This window comes from Leptodactylus fuscus, chromosome 7 (genome assembly GCF_031893055.1).
Source record: "Leptodactylus fuscus isolate aLepFus1 chromosome 7, aLepFus1.hap2, whole genome shotgun sequence".
NCBI classification, from domain to species: Eukaryota; Metazoa; Chordata; class Amphibia; order Anura; family Leptodactylidae; genus Leptodactylus; species Leptodactylus fuscus.
In genome coordinates, this window is record NC_134271.1 from 150,728,894 (window position 1) to 150,750,863 (window position 21,970).

Sequence of the window (21,970 nt, forward strand, 5' to 3'; positions counted from 1 at the left end):
AATCTCCACCCATAAGGACTCCACATAATCATTTTCCTCCCAGATGTCCTCACGCAGGACTGGCTTAAGGCCGGTTTTTACGTATAAGCAAACCCCTCCCCCTTTCTTATTTGTACGCTCCTTTCTAAACATACTGTACCCCTGTATATTTACAGCCCAGTCATAGCTAGAGTCCGGCCATGTCTCACTTACCCCCACCATGTCATAATTGTCTTCCAACATCATCACTTCTAGTTCCTCCATCTTGTTAGTAAGACTTCGGGCATTTGTATACATACATTTCATAGATTTATCTTCCCTACTCTTCCACTGCCTACTGACTGCTCTAACCCGACCCCCTGCTCCACCCCCAGTTACAGTATCTAGCCCTCTTTCCATTTCTACACTATCTTTCCCTCTACATCTGTTACCCTCCCCCCCAGTACCTAGTTTAAACACTCCTCCAACCGTCTAGCCATCTTCTCCCCCAGCACAGCTGCACCCTCCCCATTGAGATGCAGCCCGTCCCTAGCATAGAACCTGTAGCCCACAGCAAAGTCGGCCCAGTTCTCCAGGTACCCAAACCCCTCCTTCCTACACCAGGTTATGTAATTTTTTGGTCATCCATCCTGATATTTTTAGGCGCTTCCCATTTTTCTTCCTTCTAGGTATTGTTAGTTCCTGTGCTTTAATGATTTCCCTACGGAAGATTTCCCACCCTTCATGTGCATTTTTGTGCTTAAGAATTTTGCACCATGGAATTCTGCTAACCCTTGCTTTCAGGCTCTTGAAGTCTGCCCTGCTAAAGTCGAGCCTTGAAGTCTGTGTCTTCTCAGGTCTTCTTCTTCTTGCAACCCCAAACTCAAGTATAGCATGATCGCTGAATCCCAGTGTCCCTGCTACCCGTAGTCCCTTAACCATGTGCTCTTTGTTGGTTAGGACTAGGTCCAAAATGGATGTTCCTCCTGCAACAGGGACTAAATGTACCAGTCACAGTTACAGGGGGAAAAAAAGTTATCAGATGTCCCCAAAGGTCTATAACCTTATGAGAACACAATGTAAAAAAATAAATAAAATAATTAGATCCTACTGGATGTTTGTTCCTCAATCACGCCAAAACGCCTGTACGGATTAGCCTCACAATCGGCACACACATACAGTGGAACTGGGAAGGAAACATAGGCTACTTATTATGCGGCTAAATACCCGTACCTCGCTACCGGAGCCGCCGAATTCATGTTCGCGCTGGGCTAAAGGACCCAAGATGACGTCATCTCAGGCCCTTTAGACGTTCACCCACAGGATCGCGTGAGTGTGTGGGCGGCACTATATAGTAGTGTGCCAGCTCAGGAACATGGCGTCGCGCTGCTCAGGGCTGCCGCCGCCATGCAGCCTTGGTGTGTGACTCCACTGCGTCTGTCAGCTGTGTGCTCACGGCATGCCTCCTCACTATTTAGCTTCTGCTGGCGGGGAGTGACAGTAGCGGCATGTCACGGCTCCACATACTGCGTGAGTACGACGGGGGAAGTGCCTCTGCAGCCGACAGCGTGGGGGGGTTTAATGGTATGCTGGGAGCCTGCTAAAGGAGGAGGGTTTATTGCCTGGAGACTGTGGTAAGGGTGGAGGAGGGGTGCCGGGACACTGCTGGAGAGGGGGGGTGGTGGTGCCGGGAGACTGCTGGAGATGGGAGATGGGAGAATGGGGGGGGGGGGGGCGCCGGGAGGCTGCTGGAGATGGAAGAATGGGGAGGGGGGCTGGGAGACTGCTGGAGATGGGAGAATGGAGTGGGGGGGTCCGGGAGTCTGCTGGAGGGGGGGGGGGCGACCGCTGGGGGGTGCGCTGGAAATGTGGGGACGCAGAAGGGTGGTTGTGGGGGCCTCCTAGAATGCGTGAGAAGTGGGTGTTGTGCACGCGCAGGTGGCTGGAGGAATTGGGGAAGCCGGGCCACACCTGCGGATACTGCGCATATACTTAGATGTCGGAGAACCATGACACAAACCTAGGTGGATTATTGCCAGCACCCATTGCATACGTATACACGGGTCGGCGCCAACAAACAACCCGCGGACGAAGTCGCGGGCAGATGCTAGTTTAAAATAAACCCCATTATTAGTGTTGGTGGTATTCATAGGTATGTTATCATGGGAAATGATACACATCTACAACCCCTGGCAAAAATTATGGACTCACCAATCCCTGAGGATGTTCCTTCAGTTGTTTAATTTTGTAGAATAAAAGCAGACCACAGCCATGAAAAAAAAACTAAAGGCATTTCATATGGCAACTTTATGGCTTTAAGAAACACAAAAAGAAATTAAGAAAAATAATTGTCACAATACCCTTTCTATTTTCTAGAGACAAATGGCTGGGAACAGTGAGTCTAGCAATAGTAATATACAAATAGACTTACAGTCCGTTCTGTGGAAGGCAGGGAGGCTTGGCCGGAAGCAGTGGTCCTATACTCAGCAGGAGGGCTTGCTGGAGGCTGTAGTTCCAAAGCTCCTTTGGACCAGGTGGGTAGCAAAGTCCTTGTAGCAGGAGGGCTTGCTGGGATCAGCAGTTCCACGGCTCCTTTAGACCAGGTGGATAGCAAAGTCTTAGTAGCAGGAGGACTTGCTGGGGTCAGTAGTTCCACGGCTCCTGTGGACCGGCTGGATAGCAAGTCTTAGGTAGCAGGAGGACTTGCTGGGGGTAGTGGTTCTAGGTAGCAACCAACTTGCAGGTAATTAACCAACTTGGAACAGTCAGTTTGAGCTTGAGGTCCTTGCAGAAGACAGGCTTCTGAAAACAATACTCAGGCAACTGGGTAATCAGAACACACATGCTAAATAATGAAGAATCAGGAAATCAGGGTAAGTCACAGGCAGGAAACACAAAAAACTCCATCTTGACTGATGTCAAAAAAAGAGTTCAACAAAACAAGATCCTGACAATAATTGTGGTAGCCAGTAACAGTTAGATTTTTAGAACAAGCACAGGGAATAAATTATGGAATCACTCAATTCTGAATTATGGTAATGCATTATCATTTTGAAAAATGATTTCATCTTCCCCAAACATCCTTTTGATAGATGGGATAAGAAAACTGTCCAAAATGTCAATGTAAACCTGTGCATTTATTGAAGATTTAATGACAGCCATCTCCCCAGTGACTTTACCTGACAGGCAGACCCATATCATCAATGACTGTGGACATTTACATGTTTTCTTCAGACAGTTGTCATTGGAAGGGACCAAACGAAAGTTCCATCATCATCACCTTGCCCAATGCAGATTCGAGATTCATCCCTGAATATGACTTTCATCCACAGTCCACGATTGTCTTTCCTTAGCCCATTGCAACCTTATTTTTTTCTGTTTAGGTGTTAGTGATGGCTTTCTTTTAGCTTTTCTGTATGTAAATCCCATCTTTGAAGAGTCCTGTTTATCACTCATTAAGTCAATGCCTCAGAGACTGCAAGCAGTTATAAAAGCCAGAGGTAGTGCAACAAAGTCCTAGTGATGTGTTGGAGTCTTATTTTTCTGGATGTCTTTCAGTGTTTCTTTACCATTTGAAATAGCTTTAGTTTTTTTTCATGGCTGTGATGGCTTTTTTTTTTCTACAAAATTAATCAACTGAAGCAACATCCTCAGGGACTGGTGTTTCCATAATTTTTGCCAGGGGTTGTATATGACATGAAATATAACATAACTTTAAAATATTTTCTCTCCAAATTCACAATCTACAGATTTTATACTCCCTCTCTGTGTACTGGACATGTCACTGACATCTCATCTTATTATTCTTACAGTTTAGCTGGTAATAATCTACCAGACACTTCCTGCACCCAGTTGGCCTCTGGAATAAGGAATAACCAGTCCCTGAAGAGACTTGTCCTGTCTAATAACCTTCTGTTTGGTCCTCACCTCAGTGACTTGATGGCCGCTCTGTCCAGTCCAGCCTGCAGGATAGAGGAATTACAGTGAGTATAAGAGATGTGTACAGGAGGAGACATGTGGGGACAAGTTATACAGGGATGTTATTCTATTTTATGCTCCTCCACACCATTGTTATGTCTATGAGATAAACTGCTGACTGCACCTTCATATGTGACGTCTCTACTGAGCTGTGTATCTAATCCTCTCATGTGTGATACTGTATACTGAGCTATGTATCTAATCCTATCCTGTGTGATACTGTATACTCAGCTGTTTATCTAATCCTATCATGTGTGATACTGTTATACTGAGCTATGTATCTAATTCTATCATGTGTGATACTGTATACTGAGCTGTGTATCTAATCCTATCCTGTGTGATACTGTATACTGAGCTGTGTATCTAATCCTATCCTGTGTGATACTGTATACTGAGCTGTGTATCTAATCCTATCCTGTGTGATATTGTATACTGAGCTGTGTATCTAATCCTATCCTGTGTGATACTGTATACTGAGCTGTGTATCTAATCCTATCCTGTGTGATACAGTCTGCTGAGCTGTGTATCTAATCCTATCCTGTGTGATACTGTATACTGAGCTGTGTATCTAATCCTATCCTGTGTGATACTGTATACTGAGCTGTGTATCTAATCCTATCCTGTGTGATACTGTATACTGAGCTGTGTATCTAATCTGCCAAACAAGCCTATTTCACCGCCCTCATCTCTTCTCTCTCCAGCAACCCGAAAAAGGCTTTGTGAAACTTTTCACTCCTTACTCACACCCAAGGTGCAGATGCCATTCACACACCTTAGTTCTGATGACCTGGCCACTTATTTCCATGATAAAATTGATAAGATCCATCAGTAAATAACTGCCCAAACCCCCGGTGGGATTGATCTCCTCACCTACCATAGTACCGATCCCCTCACCAATCATAGTATTGATCCCCACACCTACCGCACTTCAGACTGTCCATTCTGATCTTTTGAACCTGTTACAGAAGAGGAAGTCTCTCAGCTACTTTCTTCATCTCACCCTACGACCTGCATTAGTGACCCCTTCCCCTCACACCTTCTCCAATCTCTGTCACCTGCTGTCACGATTTACCTTACCAAAATATTCTCTTCTGGAATCTTCCCATCCTCCTTCAAGTATGCTGTTATAACCCCACTACTGAAAAAACCCCTCCCTGGACCCGTCCTGTGCTGCTAACTATCGATCCGTCTCTAACCTCCCCTTCATCTCTAAGATCTCGGAACGCCTGGTCTATTCTCGTTTAATCCACTAACTCTCTGCTTGACCCCTTACAATCTGGTTTCCGCGCTCTGCATGTCATGACCTGAATACTTGTATATATTGGTGTGTGTTTCTGTTGGGGATTTGATCCGGGCTTCTGTGGTCTGCTGGTGGTTTCTTTGCCATTGAACCATCTGTTTGTGTTTTGGCCTTCAGTACATACTTGAGGTTCTTGGGATTGAACCTCAGGTGTGGATCATTACCATCAACCTAAGCAGGATTCTGGAGCCTGTATAAGGAAGAGGGCTGGCTCCATTAGTTGCTGGTTTTCGTGGTTACCACCTAGAATTCGTGGCCCTGGGAGGAGGAGTGTTTTTGCTAAAACTTCACTGACTAGGAAGCAGTGTGAGTGTTTCCTTGTGTGTGAGTCTGGTTTGTCCCTCCACACTCCTACTCTACCCTGTCCTTCAGTCCTGGTTGCCTGGCACTATCTTGTTTTTTGAGGTTTGGGTCCCAGTTTGTTTTGCCCTAGTCCTGTGTTAACCCTTTCCTCCCCCCCCCCCCCCCACTATCCCTCTCCTCATTTTCTTGTGCGTATTGTGTTGTGCTGCGTTTCTGTTGTCCAGCACATCTCATCCTGTTTTTTTTGTCTGCAGCTGCACCTTGGTTTCTGCAGGGGTGACCACCTTAGTATCCTCAGTCCCTAGCTCTCTTGTAGCTCTTGCCCTATCTGTCGGCTAGGCCTTCGTGTTAGAGAGTCAGGAGTTGTCGGGGCCAAGGCTAGCTTGGGAACAGCTGACCACCATCCGCAGGCAGGGCCTAGCTAGCCGCCGTAGCGTCAGGGAAAGTCTCCTTCCCCTGTTCCCTTAGCGGTGCATTCTGCAGTCCGGATTCTGGGTCTGGACATAGACACGAACGTGACACTGCACTCTACTGAAACGGCCCTCACAAAAGTCTCCAATGATCTCCTGACGGTTGAATCCAATGTTGACTTCTCTCTTCTTATTCTTCTGGACCTCTCTGCAGCTTTTGACACTGTTGACCATCAACTTCTCCTCACTATGCTCCGCTCAGTTGGCCTCAACGACACTGCGCTCTCCTGGTTCTCCTCTTATCTCTCAGACTGCACTTTCAGTGTATCATTTGCAGGCTCTGTTTCCTCCCCTCTTTCCATTGCTGTTGGGGTTCCTCAGGGCTCGGTCCTAGGCCCCCTGCTCTTTTCTCTCTACACAGCCCCCATTGGACAAACCATCACCAGATTTGGCTTCCGGTACCATCTTTATGCTGATGACACCCAATTATACACATCTTCCAGTGATGTCACTCCTGCACTAATACAGAACACCAGTGACTGTCTCTCTGCTGTCTCTAATATCACGTCCTCGCTCTATCTGAAACTACATCTCTCTAAGACTGAACTACTGCTGTTTCCATCATCTAATAGATCTGTCCCTGATATATCCATTGTAGTCTCAGGCCTTACTATTAGAGATGAGCGAGTACTGTTCGGATCAGCCGATCCGAACAGCACGCACGCATTGACATGAATGGAAGCACCTGGTACTTCCGCTTTGACGCCGGCCGCTTAACCCCCCGCGTGTCGGCTACGTCCATTCATTTCAATGCGTGCGTGCTGTTCGGATCGGCTGATCTCAACAGTACTCGCTCATCTCTACTTACTATAACTCCTAGGCAGCATGCCCACTGCCTCGGGGTCATGTTTGACGCAGACCTTTCCTTCACCCCTCATATTGAATCACTCCACACGCTCATGTCACCTCCACCTCAAAAACATCTCCAGAATACGCCCTTTCCTTGCCAGAGATACACTAAAGACACTTATTGTCTCTCTGATCCATTCTCGCCTTGACTACTGTAACTCCTTACTAATCGGTCTTCCCCTCACTAAACTCTCCCCTCTACAATCTATTCTGAATGCAGCAGCCAGGCTCATCTATCAGGCTAGACGCTACAGCGATGCCTTGGGTCTGTGCCGGTCGTTACATTGGCTGCCTATTCATTATAGAATAAAATATAAAGTTATCACTCTCATCCACAAGGCTCTCCATAATGCTGCACCTCCATACATTTCCTCCCTCCTCTCTGTCTACCGCCCAACCCGTGCTCTCCGCTCACTCAATGACCTAACATTTACATCCTCTATTATCAGAACCTCCCACGCTCGTATACAAGACTTCTCCCGAGCTGCACCACTTCTGTGGAATGCTCTACCCTGGACAATCACATTAACTCCCAATTTCTACAGTTTCAAACGCAAACTAAAGACACATCTTTTCAGACAAGCCTATCACAATTCCTAATGTAAACCCTTCCGTACCGTCATTAGAATTCCCAAAATGTAACCCTCCTCTGTCCCTGCTCCCACATTACCCCACATGATATAAAGTTAGCCTGAAATGGCATCATATGTCCAAGCTCCATCCACATGTTACAGGACACCACTAGTGACGGTTTTTTGTTTGTGTAATGACAGTAACCTCTATTACAAAAGTGTCTGACCCCTGTATAAGCAATACCGCCCCTGCTACCTCTTGTGTCACCCCCTCTACCTCATAGATTGTAAGCTCTTGTGAGCAGGTCCCTCAGTCCCATTGTGTGAAATGACTTTCTTTGTTATGTATCTTTCTCTCTGTATTTGAACTCTACTAATTGTCCAGCACTGTGGAATATGTTGGCGCTATATAAATACAATTTATTATTATTATTATTATTATTAATAATAATCCTAGCATGTGTGATACTGTATACTGATACATCACTCACATCTAACCTTCATGCTCTTACAGTTTAGCTGGTAATTATCTATCAGACACTTCCTGCGCCCAGTTGGCCTCTGGAATAAGGAATAACCAGTCCCTGAAGATACTTGGCCTGTCTCGTAACAGTCTGTCTGGTCCTCACTTCAGTGACTTGATGGCCGCTCTGTCCAGTCCAGCCTGCAGGATAGAGGAATTACAGTGAGTATAAGAGATGTGTACAGGAGGAGACATGTGCGGGATAAGTTATACATGGATTTTATTCTATTTTATGCTCCTCCGCACCATTGTTATGTCTATGAGATAAACTGCTGACTGCAAGCCTGTCTTCCCTGATGTAATTAGGAAGACAGAATTCCAGTGATATAGCCCAAGGAGTGACGATATCCCCCTAACTCTGTCTAAGCCTCTCACCTCTACCAGATTAGTCTTCTCTACATTGGGCTGACGCGATGCAATAACATCGAAACGGCCGTCCTCGATTGAGAGACTATACCTGGTAATAATCCCAGCATCATTGCAAAACAAAGGCCTCTTGGAAGGTCGAGCATGATGTTAAAGGGAGCAGCCTTTATTGGGTTATTTCACTGGAATTCTGTCTTCCTAATTACATCAGGGAAGACAGGCTTGCACATTCCAGTGGGCGCCCTCTATTGGTTTGCAACACTGAGGCATCTGACTTCCTAATTACATCATGGAAGACAGATTTGCATATTCTTCCCATAGGCAAAACAGAGTGAAACAAAATCCTGCTCGTCTGATTGCTAACTAAACAAATAGACACTAACTGTACATGTGGCTTCTTACCAGCCACAAAGTTCAACCAAAAACACAATACCGTATCACAAGGCTTTCAGACTCAGAACAGACCCAGCCACTTCCTCTCCTCCCAGGATCTGCCTTGAACTGCAGGTTCTTCAGCCTTTTATGGGCCAGTGATGAGCTCAGGATCTACACCTGGGCAGAGACCTACTCAAGACTTGCTCTGGACAACACATATGTCAAAAACCTGACAGGGGGCTGATATATTGGGACTCCAGCACTCTGCCTGTCACCTTCTCACAAGAGGCAAAGGGGGATCCAAGGAGCAAGCCAGAGCTCACAAGTCATACAGATATACACACACAAAATAGAAAGCCAAACTACCAGTAGCAAACTAATTAGTCGACACTAGTCTCAGGAAGACATGGCCTTATATAGGTCTCCTCAGCTGCTGGACCGAGCCAGGAAGCCTCTGAAACTGCAAAATCTTCCCAGGATGGCAGGGTACCACTAAAGGTGCTGCAGTCGGATAGAGAATCCTGTCATTTAACTCATTTTAGTGCCATAACTGCGACTTCAAGTTTCCAAAAAAAAAAAAAATCTAACTTTGCTGTGGGTTTTTTTGTTTTGTTTTTTTGTGACCCGTTGATCTTTGGTTGCGCTGTGCAGCCCTAGTCTTAAACGAGTTCAAAAAGTGACATGTAACTCAAAATTGTGGCAATAAAAACGTCAACTCATCCTAGAAATAAAAAGGTATCACAAATCGGGGAAGGTGCAAAATTTTGGCTCTCAGAATATGATTACACAAGTTTTTTTTTTTTTTTTTTTTAAGTGTATAAAAGGTGTAAAACATTAAATAAATAAGATTGGTATTGCTGTAATCGTATTCATCGGTCACTAATAACTCATGGTGAACAGCAGAACAACATAATCCAAAAAACAATGGAAATATAGGTTATTGATGCACTGTGGAGCAGCAAAGCATAAATCTTGCCATACTTGCATTTGGGGGAAAAAACCCAAGGGCCTGGAGAGTCTTAGTCTTTTGTCACATTACATCCACAAACTTAAATGTATTTTCTAGAGATTTTCAGTGCTAGCCAACACCACAAAAAAGCAGATAATTGTGAAGTGGAAGGAAAATGACACATGGTTTAATCAAATAATAATCTGAGTTGACGTACAAAATTCTTTAGCCCCCCCCCCCCCCCCCATATCAATACTTTGTAGAGTCACCGTTTCACTGCGAGTCTTTTGGCGTCTGTCTGTACCAGCTTCGTACATCTATAGACTGAGATTTTTCCCATTCTTCTTTATAAAATAGCTCAAGCTCAGCCATATTGGACGGAGACATCTGTGATCAGTAATTTTCATGTCTTGCCACAGATGCTCAATGGGATTTAGGTCTGGACTGTGACGTTCTAACACATGAGTATTCTTAGACATGTATTTAGCTCCATCCATCTTCCCATGAACTATGACCAGCTTCCCCGGGCCTGCTGAAGAAAAGCCTCCCCCCCAGCATGATGCTGCCCACACCAGGTGTCACAGAGTGGCGTAACTAAAGTCCTTTGGGCCCCAGTGCAATCATTTGTCCAGGGTCCCCTATTTTCATCCCTACAGTGAATTCTTGATAGTGATGGTTACGGGTGCCTTAGTGTGGTTCGGGTAATCTTTGGCTTTTGGGTCAGATGGAAGCTGCAATCTCAATACTGATGCCAGTGCTTATGGACCCCCTAAGGCTCCTGGGCCACGGTGCGACTGCACCCTCTCCCCTAAAGTTATGCCCCTGATGATGAACATGGTTACTTTTCCGCTACACATAGCACTTTGCCTGTAGCATGCCAAAAAGTTCAGCTTTCGTCTCATCTTACTAGAGCACCTTCTTCTATATGTTTGCTTTTCCCCTATATGGCTTGTGGCAAACAGCATCTCTTATGTCTTTCTTTCAACATTGGTTTTCTTCTTGTCCCGTCCATAAAGGCCAGTTTTGTAGAGTCCACAACTAGTAATTTTCCTGTGGACAGATTCTCCCTGTACGGGTCATTCCGTGTCAAGTGAACCAATGATTTTTCCCTCTATATTTTTAATTCTTTTGAGATTTTGTTATTTGGTAATAGTGTGTCAGAGAATGCAAAATGTGAAGAAAAAAAAAATTCTAGAAATTTTTTTGGATTTTTAATTGATTTTCAAAGTTCAGAAAAAGTGCGAATTTCTGTGTTGCCTGCCTTTACATTTCTCCTCATAACTTAGGCTAGAAATAAGATAGAGAAACAAAATAAATGCCATTCTACTCAGAACTATACAGGCTTTCACCAAATATGTCACAAGAGTATCTTTGTTAATATTTTACCCATGTGAACGCAAAATTTTAAAACGCATTTCTGAAAAAAAAAAAAAGTTTTATTTAAAAATTTCAAAAAAATGCACATGGGCCTGCTATGCTCCGAGCCACATCTGTACCAAAATTCAAGTTGGGATCGCGATGGGATAATATTTTAAAATATAACTATTACAGTGTCATTCCGAAAATCTTGAATTCAGATCTGTTCAGCCTGTGGTCTAAAATGACAGTGAAGTCCATGAAGTGGTAGAAGGCGGCACAAGATTGGCAATGGATGACATAACTGGTTATGTGACCTGTGAATATGATCGGCGCTGGTGGCGGCTACTGTACTCTCCAAAGATTGTGAAAATGAAGACATAAAATTGACTTTTTTGCATCCTTCTGGTCCCGCACCATCCTTTGTGTATCCAAGAAAACCAGACATTTTACAAGTCAACAAAAATCAGATATTAACTCAGGTGGAGCCTAACACCATGACAGGCCGGACATACTCTTTGACACAAAAGGAAATGGCCATTGCTAGTAAGCGCTTATGGACAAGATTACATTTCACTCACTAGAAAGGACAAATTGATGATAAAAGGCCAGTAGTTTAAAAATGTCCTATTAATTGTTTGATTAGTTCATATTTTATAGAATGAGGATTTATCTGCTGGACTATATTTCTTAATAAATTACATGTTTAGTGATATAATAAAAAACAATTGTTACTTGTAGAAATAGGTGTTATAAATATTGGTTCTTGTAATCTTGTTAAAATATAATTAGGATGAGACTATTTAGAAAATCGCACTTGAGGATATGAGCAGCTCTTTTCTTTCGGTTTGTTCAATGCATTCAGGTTGAAAATGCTGAACAAGCTGTGTTCTGATGATAAGATGTATTTGTTCTGGCACTTACAGTATTTGTTTTTTATGTTTTTTTATTGTTGCATATAAATGTTGAATTCAGCAAGTTGTAATTTGAAAAGAAAAAAGGAAGAAGCTCACACAAACATAAAATCAGATGATTCAAGGCTTAAAAAAAAAATTAAAAAAAATTGATCCCAATTTGGTCCCAAGTTGAAAACCTGTACAAATATAACCAAGAACACAAGTAACACAAATGCATTTTTCACAATTTTAAAACATACGTTTTTTTCACAATTGCGCATCAAAATTTTGAATTTGATTTCTCCAAAACAAAATATAAAGAAACATGGTCTTGTGACATATCAAATGAAAGCCGGTACCGCTCTGAGAAAAATGCTGCCTCTCCCACCTCTTTATCTTAATTCTAGCCCAAGATATGTTAAAAAATGTAAAGCCATACCAGGCCAAAATTCACACTTTCAAAACTTTAGAAGTCTATAAAAAATTAACTGATGAAGAAAAAAATTCTAAACTTTTTATTTGTAATTAACTTAAGTTGTACTTCATAAAAAATAAAAATAAAAAAAATCTAAAGACGTCAGGTAAAAAAAAATATTCCTATTTGGATCACTTGATATGGAATGACCCGTACCTGAGCTGTGGATTTCTGCAGCATCTCCTGAGCATCCATGGGCCTCTTGGCTGCTTCTCTGACCAGCGCTCTCCTTGTTCAATCTGTCAGTTTTGGTAGGTTTGCAGTTGTAGAATACTTTCTCCATTTTTGGATGATGGATTGTACAGAGCTCCTAAGAATCCTCAAATCTTAGGATATGTTTTAATAACCTAACCCTGCTTTGCACTTCTCCACAACTTTATCTCTGACCTGTCTGGTGAGTTCCTTGGTCTTCATGATGCTGTTTGTTCACTAATCTTCTCTAACAAACCACTGAGGCCTTCACAGAATAGGACTACTTAAACTGAGACTACATTACACACAGCCGGACTCTATTAACTCATTAAGTGACTTCTGAAGACAATTGTGCGGATTGGATTTTATTTAGGGGTATCAGACTCCAGTGAGCTGAATACTTTTGCACATCACACTTTTCATATTTTTATTTGATTAAAGTTATGAAAAACTTGTATTATTTTCCTTCTACTACACAATTATCTGCTACTTTGTGTTGGTTATCACTTAAAATCTCAATAAAATACAATTTAAGTTTGTGGTTATAAGGTGACAAAATATGAAAAAGTTCAAGGGGTGCGAAGACTTTTGCAAATCACTGTATAGAGTGGAGTAGGGTTTACTGTATAGTGGCCTCATCTTGTAAACCCTGCTTGGAAAGAGCCAGTACTAGTGAGACCGTCCAGCCCACCTTTTCACCCACAGGCAATTTGTGGAGGGGGGGGTCATCGCAACTTAGGCCAAAAAAAAAATTGTCGACAGACAAGTAATGCCCTTTCTGTTTTGTTTTATCTGTATATACAGATTTAAACATGTTTTTATTGTACAAAAAAAGTAGTAAAAGTTAATACAGTATGTTATATAGTACATACAGTATAATATTAAAAAGGTATGGTTGAAATATACAACTTGTTTGTCAGAAAATGAAATCAGTTTGTATTTTTTTTAAAAACTTAAAGCTCTTGAAACACAATAATAATTTTTTTTTTAAAAAAAACAACATATCACTGCATATTATTAATCTGAGATCATGAGCAAATCCTCATAATACAAAGTCATTAATCCTGGGATTCTGTTTGTGTTCTAGTATGTGGGACAATGGATTAAATGAAGAGGAGAAGGAAGAAATAAGAAAGCTGGAAAGGCACAAACCAGTTATGAAGATAAATTCCTGAACAAACAAGGAGACGGCTTTCTATCTGTTGCGAGGAGATAACAGGAGCTTTGATGGTCAATACTTCTTTATAGGTTCAGTATTAGGTGCATTATAGGGAATATCCACAGCAAATGAGGACATGTCTAATATCATGATGACGGTCACATCCTGGGGCATGGCAAGAATGTTCTGGGCCAGTCATACAATATGTCCAAAAACTAACATAGGTTGTGTACAGATTGTAAGGGCCCCTTCACACGGAGTATACGCTCGCTGATTCGGAACATGTCAACGTTCAGAATCAGCGGCGTTTAAAACAGATACAGATCCCATTGCTTTCTATGGGAGCTGGCATATGAGCGCTCCCCACAGAAATGAATGGGCTGCTTTTTTCCATTCATTTCTATAGGGAGCGCACGTATGCTGGCTCCCATAGAAAGCAATGGGATCTGTATCTGTTTTAAACGCCGCTGATTCTGAACGTTGACATGTTCCGAATCAGCGAGTGTATTCTCCGTGTGAAGGGGCCCTAAGATGTCAGCAACTGATGGCGTGCTAGGTGACTAGACCACTCTAAGGGGGCGCTCACACTACAGTTGGTGTCCGCTCAGCAGTGTCCGTGGCTATTGTCCGTACAAGATTTTAGCAACGGACACTAGCTGGTCCGTTTGCAATTTCCATTCATTTCAGTGAGATTTTTTCTTGTATCCTTTAGTGTCCGTTTGTAACCATGTCCATTTTTTCAAGCGGACAAAAAAATCCTACATGCAGGACTTTTCTGTCTGTTTGAAAAAATGGACAGCGAGTGTACGTTATTTTATTTTTTTTTTAACATTGAGGTCTATGGCAAAGGACATATAACGGACAGTAACTGATAGCCATCAGGATTGAACATGAGGACTAATGTTGCTATGTGTGTTTTTTTTCTGTGCTGACTGCTATTTTAACCCCATATTGCTTTAATAAAGTGCGTCAGTGCACTCTTCTCTGCTAAGAGAGGAGTTAATACCAACATTTTGTGTCTGGTGTCAATGCCTCGTTGCTAGCCCTTAGCTCATATCAATTAGGACAGCGACATTTAGTGTTCGTTCACATCTGCTTTTGTATTCCTTCTGGGGAGAGTCTGCATGGAAACCCCCCCGAATGGAATACAAACGCGATTGCAAGTGCTGTGCTGTAAAAGCACATGGACCCCATAGACTATAATGGGGTCCATGTGCTTGCCGCGCACTGCCTGCACGAATCATTCAGTCTACATTAAAGTAGAAATATTCTAGCCAAATAATGTACATAAACCTGTATGTGACTGTATCTTATGTTTCACTTGGTCTGTGCATTATTGTTACACATCTAATATTCAGTCTATATAAAAGTAGAACTATTCTAGCCAAACACTGTGCGTAAACCTGTATATGACTGTGCCTTGTGCTTCACTTGATTTTCACAGTATTATTACACTTCTTATCTCCACAATAAAAACTTATTGAAATTGAAGAATCGTTCTCACTTGAAGTCCTACCATATGGAAGAAATGTGGAATCCGGCATCAAGAGGGCTGAAGAACTGGATCCTTAGAGCTCGTTCACATGGGGGCTGGTGGGGCGGATTTTGGCACCAAGAGTGACGCGGTCGCGGCTTTCCCCTCCAGAGTCGGCTCAAATGAGCCGACACCGGAGGTTGCTGCCGCTAGGGGGAAGCTGTGGCTCAGCGAGCCGCGGAATCCGCCTGAAGAAAGGGCAACTCGCTTCTTTTTTTCGCTATCGACAACATGCATCCATAGACCACCATTGTATGGAGGCGGATTTTGAGGCGAAAGCCGCTGTCAAAATCTGCCTCCTTGCCCCCGTGTGAACTAGCCCTTAGGCACATCTCTGGCTCTTAGTAGTAGGAGTTGTTGTGGATGTAATCCATTATTCAGACTGGTTTCTGGCAAAAATGATAGTAAATTTGTTAGGCCACGGGCCAGGATGCCATGCCTCAGTAAACCATACCCACAATCACTTTGTGGAAAAGTGGTGAGTATATCAGAATGTGTCATAAATTATTACAAAAAAAAGGTAAAAAAAAAAAAAGATGAACTTTTATAATAGTCTGTTGGCCATGGGGACTTGAACTTACCCTAAGACTGAGGCCCCACACTGCAGAAAAGCATCTTTTTTTTGTTTCAGATTTTTTACGTTTGTTTTAAGCCAAAGCCAAGAGTGGATTGAGTAGACGGTAGAAATATAAGAACTTTCTATGTATTTGACATTCCTTTTCCGCAATTTGGAGCCTTAGCCTAAGGGGGAGTTCACACGGAGTATTCTGGTTCGTCATTTGGTACGTAGACGCGGCGCTATTTTGCGGCCGTGATTTTGCGGCGGCCGCAAAATAGCACCGCGTGTACGGTACCGGCTCCCATTGAAAACAATGGGAAGGTATACGGCCCGCAAATCCTCCCGCAGCGTCTACGTACCAAATGACGAACCAGAATACTCCGTGTGAACTCCCCCTAATAGTGTTTCCAGGAAAAATACTGCAGTCAGATATTACATGCATGTCAGTCCCGGTTCACATCTGCGTTTGGTATTCCATTCGGGGAGACCACATGGGGACCCCCCGAATGGAATACCAAATGCATGGACAAGCGGTGAGCTTATGATAGTACACGGACCCCATAGACTGTAATGGGGTCTGTGTGTTTTCTGCGCAGTGTCCACACGAATCATGCAGAGAAGAAAGTACTTCATGATCTACTTTCCCTTCCGCATGACTCGTGCGGACAATGCATGGAAAACACACAGACCCCATTATAGTCTATGGGGTCCGTGTGCTTTCATAAGCTCACCGCTTGTCAATGCGTTCGGGATATTCTGTTCGGGGGGTCCCCATGTGGACTTCCCTAACGGGAGCAACTCTGGCCTGCGGTTTGTCACGTGGTCGTAGTAGGAGGAGGATGAGGATTAGATGCAGAAGTGATGGCGGTTAACAGATAAGTAAATAAAGGTTTGCTTAAACCTCACACTATAGTGCTGCACATAAGACCTCGTTCACATCTGGTCATTACTGACTCACTACAGCTACTTGTAACAGTGACCATTATATAGGAGCAAACAGGCAGGAGTGTCCCCCAATAACCACAGCGGGGAGATACCTGGAGGCGCCCCCTATCCTCACAGGACTCCGCTCATCCATCTATTACATTGTCACTCATCTCCGCTCCAATAAATCAAGAATTGTTCAACCACTGATTATCACCTCCTTTACAGGAGGGCTCTACATGCAAGATATAAATACTATTGGAAGAAATTGGAACAATATCCAGACCTATGCCACACCCTAAATGATGACATCATCACACAGATTGTACTTTAGGCTGGTTTCGCCCACCTGCCATATATGGGCTCAGAAACTCCACCGATACCGCTGCCTCCACAGTAACAGGAGGGGTCGGGAGCAGAGACCCCTGTGATATCCATATGTCCTAATAAGTGTATGGCTAGTGGGGTCTATAGAGGAAGAGAGTCCGTCACGTAGAGGTGTGCGGTATATTATAGCACTCTACTTGGTTTTTTTAACCTCTCCCATGCCAGAAACGTTTGTGACATTTTCCCTAATGACATCAGGCAGAAATAAATGGGAGAAAAGCTGACATATAAAACCTGGCGCCATATACACGGCTCTTCTGCTGTCACCGCCATCATGGAGACCCCGACCACATTTATTGTTCCTCTTATGTGAGATTAGTGACAAGTAACATGGCGCCATATCTGTGACATTGTCTTCTCACTACAGATGATAGAAGAGGCGCAGATGTGCGGCCGCTGGTCAGTCAGAATTGTAGATGTGGCGGATTTATAAGAGACGTGCGCCATATAGTACACCGGATACAATTCTCACAGCTTATTGGAGGAAAATACATCATTACATTATAATGTCTGACACTGAGGAAATCTACACCGCCATGTGCAAAATGCCATCTCCTATCTGACCTCATAAATGGCGGCGACTCTGGAGGACACGAGCGTCTTCTTGTTACTACACAAAGATGGAACTAAGTGGTAGATTTTACCCTAAACCTTCACCTCATCTCTGGTCCCCCCCAGTGTAATGCAGTCACCTGTATGTCCTGTGCGGGGCGCTCTCATCAGCTTCATCTCCCTCCTCAGCACTGCAGCCAGTCAGCTCCTCCTATGACAACTCCTCATGTCAGAGGACAGCACCGCGGGGAGGCTTTCCTGCTGAGGAGAGAGGGCTCAGTCTCCTCCTCCGGGTGTCCTGCGGCTTCTTTACTACAGGTTCTCATATCCCAGGCACTAGGAGGAGATCTGAGGACAGCAGCCATTTTATGTTCCGACTGGGAGGAGAGGAAAATGGCCGCGCGGTGTAACCAGCCAATGAGAGGAGAGCGCGGGAAAGAGGAAGGGGCGGGGCTAGTGAGTGTGTGATGTGCGGAGCGCTGAGGAGAAGACTGAGGAGACATGGAGGTGAGATGTGAGGAGAGGACTGAGGAGACACGGAGGGGAGGAGAGGACTGAGGAGACATGGAGGTGAGATGTGAGGAGAGGACTGAGGAGACACGGAGGGGAGATGTGAGGAGACACGGAGGGGAGATGTGAGGAGAGGACTGAGGAGACACGGAGGGGAGATGTGAGGAGAGGACTGAGGAGACACGGAGGTGAGATGTGAGGAGAGGACTGAGGAGACACGGAGGGGAGATGTGAGGAGAGGACTGAGGAGACACGGAGGGGAGAAGTGAGGAGAGGACTGAGGAGACACGGAGGAGAGATGTGAGGAGAGGACTGAGGAGACACGGAGGTGAGATGTGAGGAGAGGACTGAGGAGACACGGAGGGGAGATGTGAGGAGAGGAGACATGGAGGTGAGGAGAGAACTGAGGAGACATGGAGGGGAGATGTGAGGAGAGGACTGAGGAGACATGGTGGGGAGATGTGAGGAGAGGACAGTGTGAGGAGACATGGAGGGGAGATGTGAGGAGAGGACTGAGGAGACACGGAGGAGAGATGTGAGGAGACACGGAGGGGAGATGTGAGGAGAGGACTGAGGAGACACGGAGGAGAGATGTGAGGAGAGGACTGAGGAGACACGGAGGGGAGATGTGAGGAGAGGACTGAGGAGACATGGAGGGGAGATGTGAGGAGAGGACTGAGGAGACATGGAGGAGAGATGTGAGGAGACATGGAGGAGAGATGTGAGGAGAGGACTGAGGAGACATGGAGGGGAGATGTGAGGAGAGGACTGAGGAGACATGGACAGGAGATGTGAGGAGACATGGAGGGGAGATGTGAGGAGACATGGAGGGGAGATGTGAGGAGAGGACTGAGGAGACATGGAGGGGAGATGTGAGGAGACACGGAGGGGAGATGTGAGGAGAGGACTGAGGAGACATGGAGGGGAGATGTGAGGAGACACGGAGGGGAGATGTGAGGAGACATGGAGGGGAGATGTGAGGAGAGGACTGAGGAGACGTGGAGGAGAGATGTGAGGAGACATGGAGGAGAGATGTGAGGAGAGGACTGAGGAGACATGGAGGGGAGATGTGAGGAGAGGACTGAGGAGACACGGAGGGGAGAAGTGAGGAGAGGACTGAGGAGACACGGAGGAGAGATGTGAGGAGAGGACTGAGGAGACACGGAGGTGAGATGTGAGGAGAGGACTGAGGAGACACGGAGGGGAGATGTGAGGAGAGGAGACATGGAGGTGAGGAGAGAACTGAGGAGACATGGAGGGGAGATGTGAGGAGAGGACTGAGGAGACATGGTGGGGAGATGTGAGGAGAGGACAGTGTGAGGAGACATGGAGGGGAGATGTGAGGAGAGGACTGAGGAGACACGGAGGAGAGATGTGAGGAGACACGGAGGGGAGATGTGAGGAGAGGACTGAGGAGACACGGAGGAGAGATGTGAGGAGAGGACTGAGGAGACACGGAGGGGAGATGTGAGGAGAGGACTGAGGAGACATGGAGGGGAGATGTGAGGAGAGGACTGAGGAGACATGGAGGAGAGATGTGAGGAGACATGGAGGAGAGATGTGAGGAGAGGACTGAGGAGACATGGAGGGGAGATGTGAGGAGAGGACTGAGGAGACATGGACAGGAGATGTGAGGAGACATGGAGGGGAGATGTGAGGAGACATGGAGGGGAGATGTGAGGAGAGGACTGAGGAGACATGGAGGGGAGATGTGAGGAGACACGGAGGGGAGATGTGAGGAGAGGACTGAGGAGACATGGAGGGGAGATGTGAGGAGACACGGAGGGGAGATGTGAGGAGACATGGAGGGGAGATGTGAGGAGAGGACTGAGGAGACGTGGAGGAGAGATGTGAGGAGACATGGAGGAGAGATGTGAGGAGAGGACTGAGGAGACATGGAGGGGAGATGTGAGGAGAGGACTGAGGAGACATGGAGGGGAGATGTGAGGAGACATGGAGGGGAGATGTGAGGAGACATGGAGGGGAGATGTGAGGAGAGGACTGAGGAGACATGGAGGGGAGGAGACACGGAGGGGAGATGTGAGGAGAGGACTGAGGAGACATGGAGGGGAGATGTGAGGAGAGGACTGGAGACATGGAGGGGAGATGTGAGGAGAGGACTGGAGACATGGAGGGGAGATGTGAGGAGAGGACAGTGTGAGGAGACATGGAGGGGAGATGTGAGGAGACATGGAGGGGAGATGTGAGGAGAGGACTGAGGAGACATGGAGGGGAGATGTGAGGAGACACGGAGGGGAGATGTGAGGAGAGGACTGAGGAGACATGGAGGGGAGATGTGAGGAGACACGGAGGGGAGATGTGAGGAGACACGGAGGAGAGATGTGAGGAGACATGGAGGGGAGATGTGAGGAGAGGACTGAGGAGACATGGAGGAGAGATGTGAGGAGACATGGAGGAGAGATGTGAGGAGAGGACTGAGGAGACACGGAGGGGAGATGTGAGGAGAGGACTGAGGAGACATGGAGGGGAGATGTGAGGAGACATGGAGGGGAGATGTGAGGAGACATGGAGGGGAGATGTGAGGAGAGGACTGAGGAGACATGGAGGGGAGGAGACATGGAGGGGAGATGTGAGGAGAGGACTGAGGAGACATGGAGGGGAGATGTGAGGAGAGGACTGAGGAGACATGGAGGGGAGATGTGAGGAGACACGGAGGGGAGATGTGAGGAGACACGGAGGAGAGATGTGAGGAGACATGGAGGGGAGATGTGAGGAGAGGACTGAGGAGACGTGGAGGAGAGATGTGAGGAGACATGGAGGAGAGATGTGAGGAGAGGACTGAGGAGACACGGAGGGGAGATGTGAGGAGAGGACTGAGGAGACATGGAGGGGAGATGTGAGGAGACATGGAGGGGAGATGTGAGGAGACATGGAGGGGAGATGTGAGGAGAGGACTGAGGAGACGAGACACGGAGGGGAGATGTGAGGAGAGGACTGAGGAGACATGGAGGGGAGATGTGAGGAGAGGACTGGAGACATGGAGGGGAGATGTGAGGAGAGGACTGGAGACATGGAGGGGAGATGTGAGGAGAGGACAGTGTGAGGAGACATGGAGGGGAGATGTGAGGAGACATGGAGGGGAGATGTGAGGAGAGGACTGAGGAGACATGGAGGTGAGATGTGAGGAGAGGACTGAGGAGACATGGAGGTGAGATGTGAGGAGACATGGAGGTGAGATGTGAGGAGAGATGAGATGTGAGGAGAAGCTGATGGGGCAGATGATGTCTCTGCAGTCAGAGGGGAGGAATACAGTCACATAATGTGTGAGGGGAGAAGAAATCCCAGCAGCCATTGCTGCCCCTGTATTATGTGTCACACATAGTAGTAATAAAGGGGGAGGGGATGGTTAACCCTTTCAGCACTGACTCTTTTGCACATTTCAGCATTTTCCTCTTATTTTGTGTGACCAGGTTTTATGTTATTACAACTATTAGAATATTATTACAGGAAATTGTCCCATGAGAGTCTCCCCTATATCCAGAAATAAACCCCTCAGCCCCATTCAGCCTCATCTGGTCCCGCTGACGGCCATATACAAGCTGCCAGTGGTGGTCGGGGTTACAGAGACAGCTGAGCTCACCGTGTCACGCTGTTCCCTAATTCCCATAGAAGTGAATGTGAGTTACGCTGTTTCCCGCCTCACAAGTGACAGAAACCATGTAGCTCCCTGTGCTGTGTCTATAACTTCCATTGTCCAGTCACTTCTATGGACATTATAGAAATAACAGAACCAAGTAAGCTGTTACTGCAAAGCCGACCATC

At 45.8% G+C, this 21,970-nt stretch overlaps 1 protein-coding gene across 1 annotated transcript in view; it reads left to right on the plus strand.

The window, feature by feature from the left end:
- Window positions 1-21,970, plus strand: part of LOC142214340 (NACHT, LRR and PYD domains-containing protein 12-like) — a 240,545-nt gene that overhangs the window by 119,992 nt on the left and 98,583 nt on the right. Inside the window, exons 13-14 of the mRNA XM_075283268.1 lie at window positions 3,771-3,941; window positions 7,945-8,115. Of these exons, the coding sequence (XP_075139369.1) occupies window positions 3,771-3,941; window positions 7,945-8,115 (342 nt within the window). The remainder of the gene's footprint in view (window positions 1-3,770; window positions 3,942-7,944; window positions 8,116-21,970) is intronic.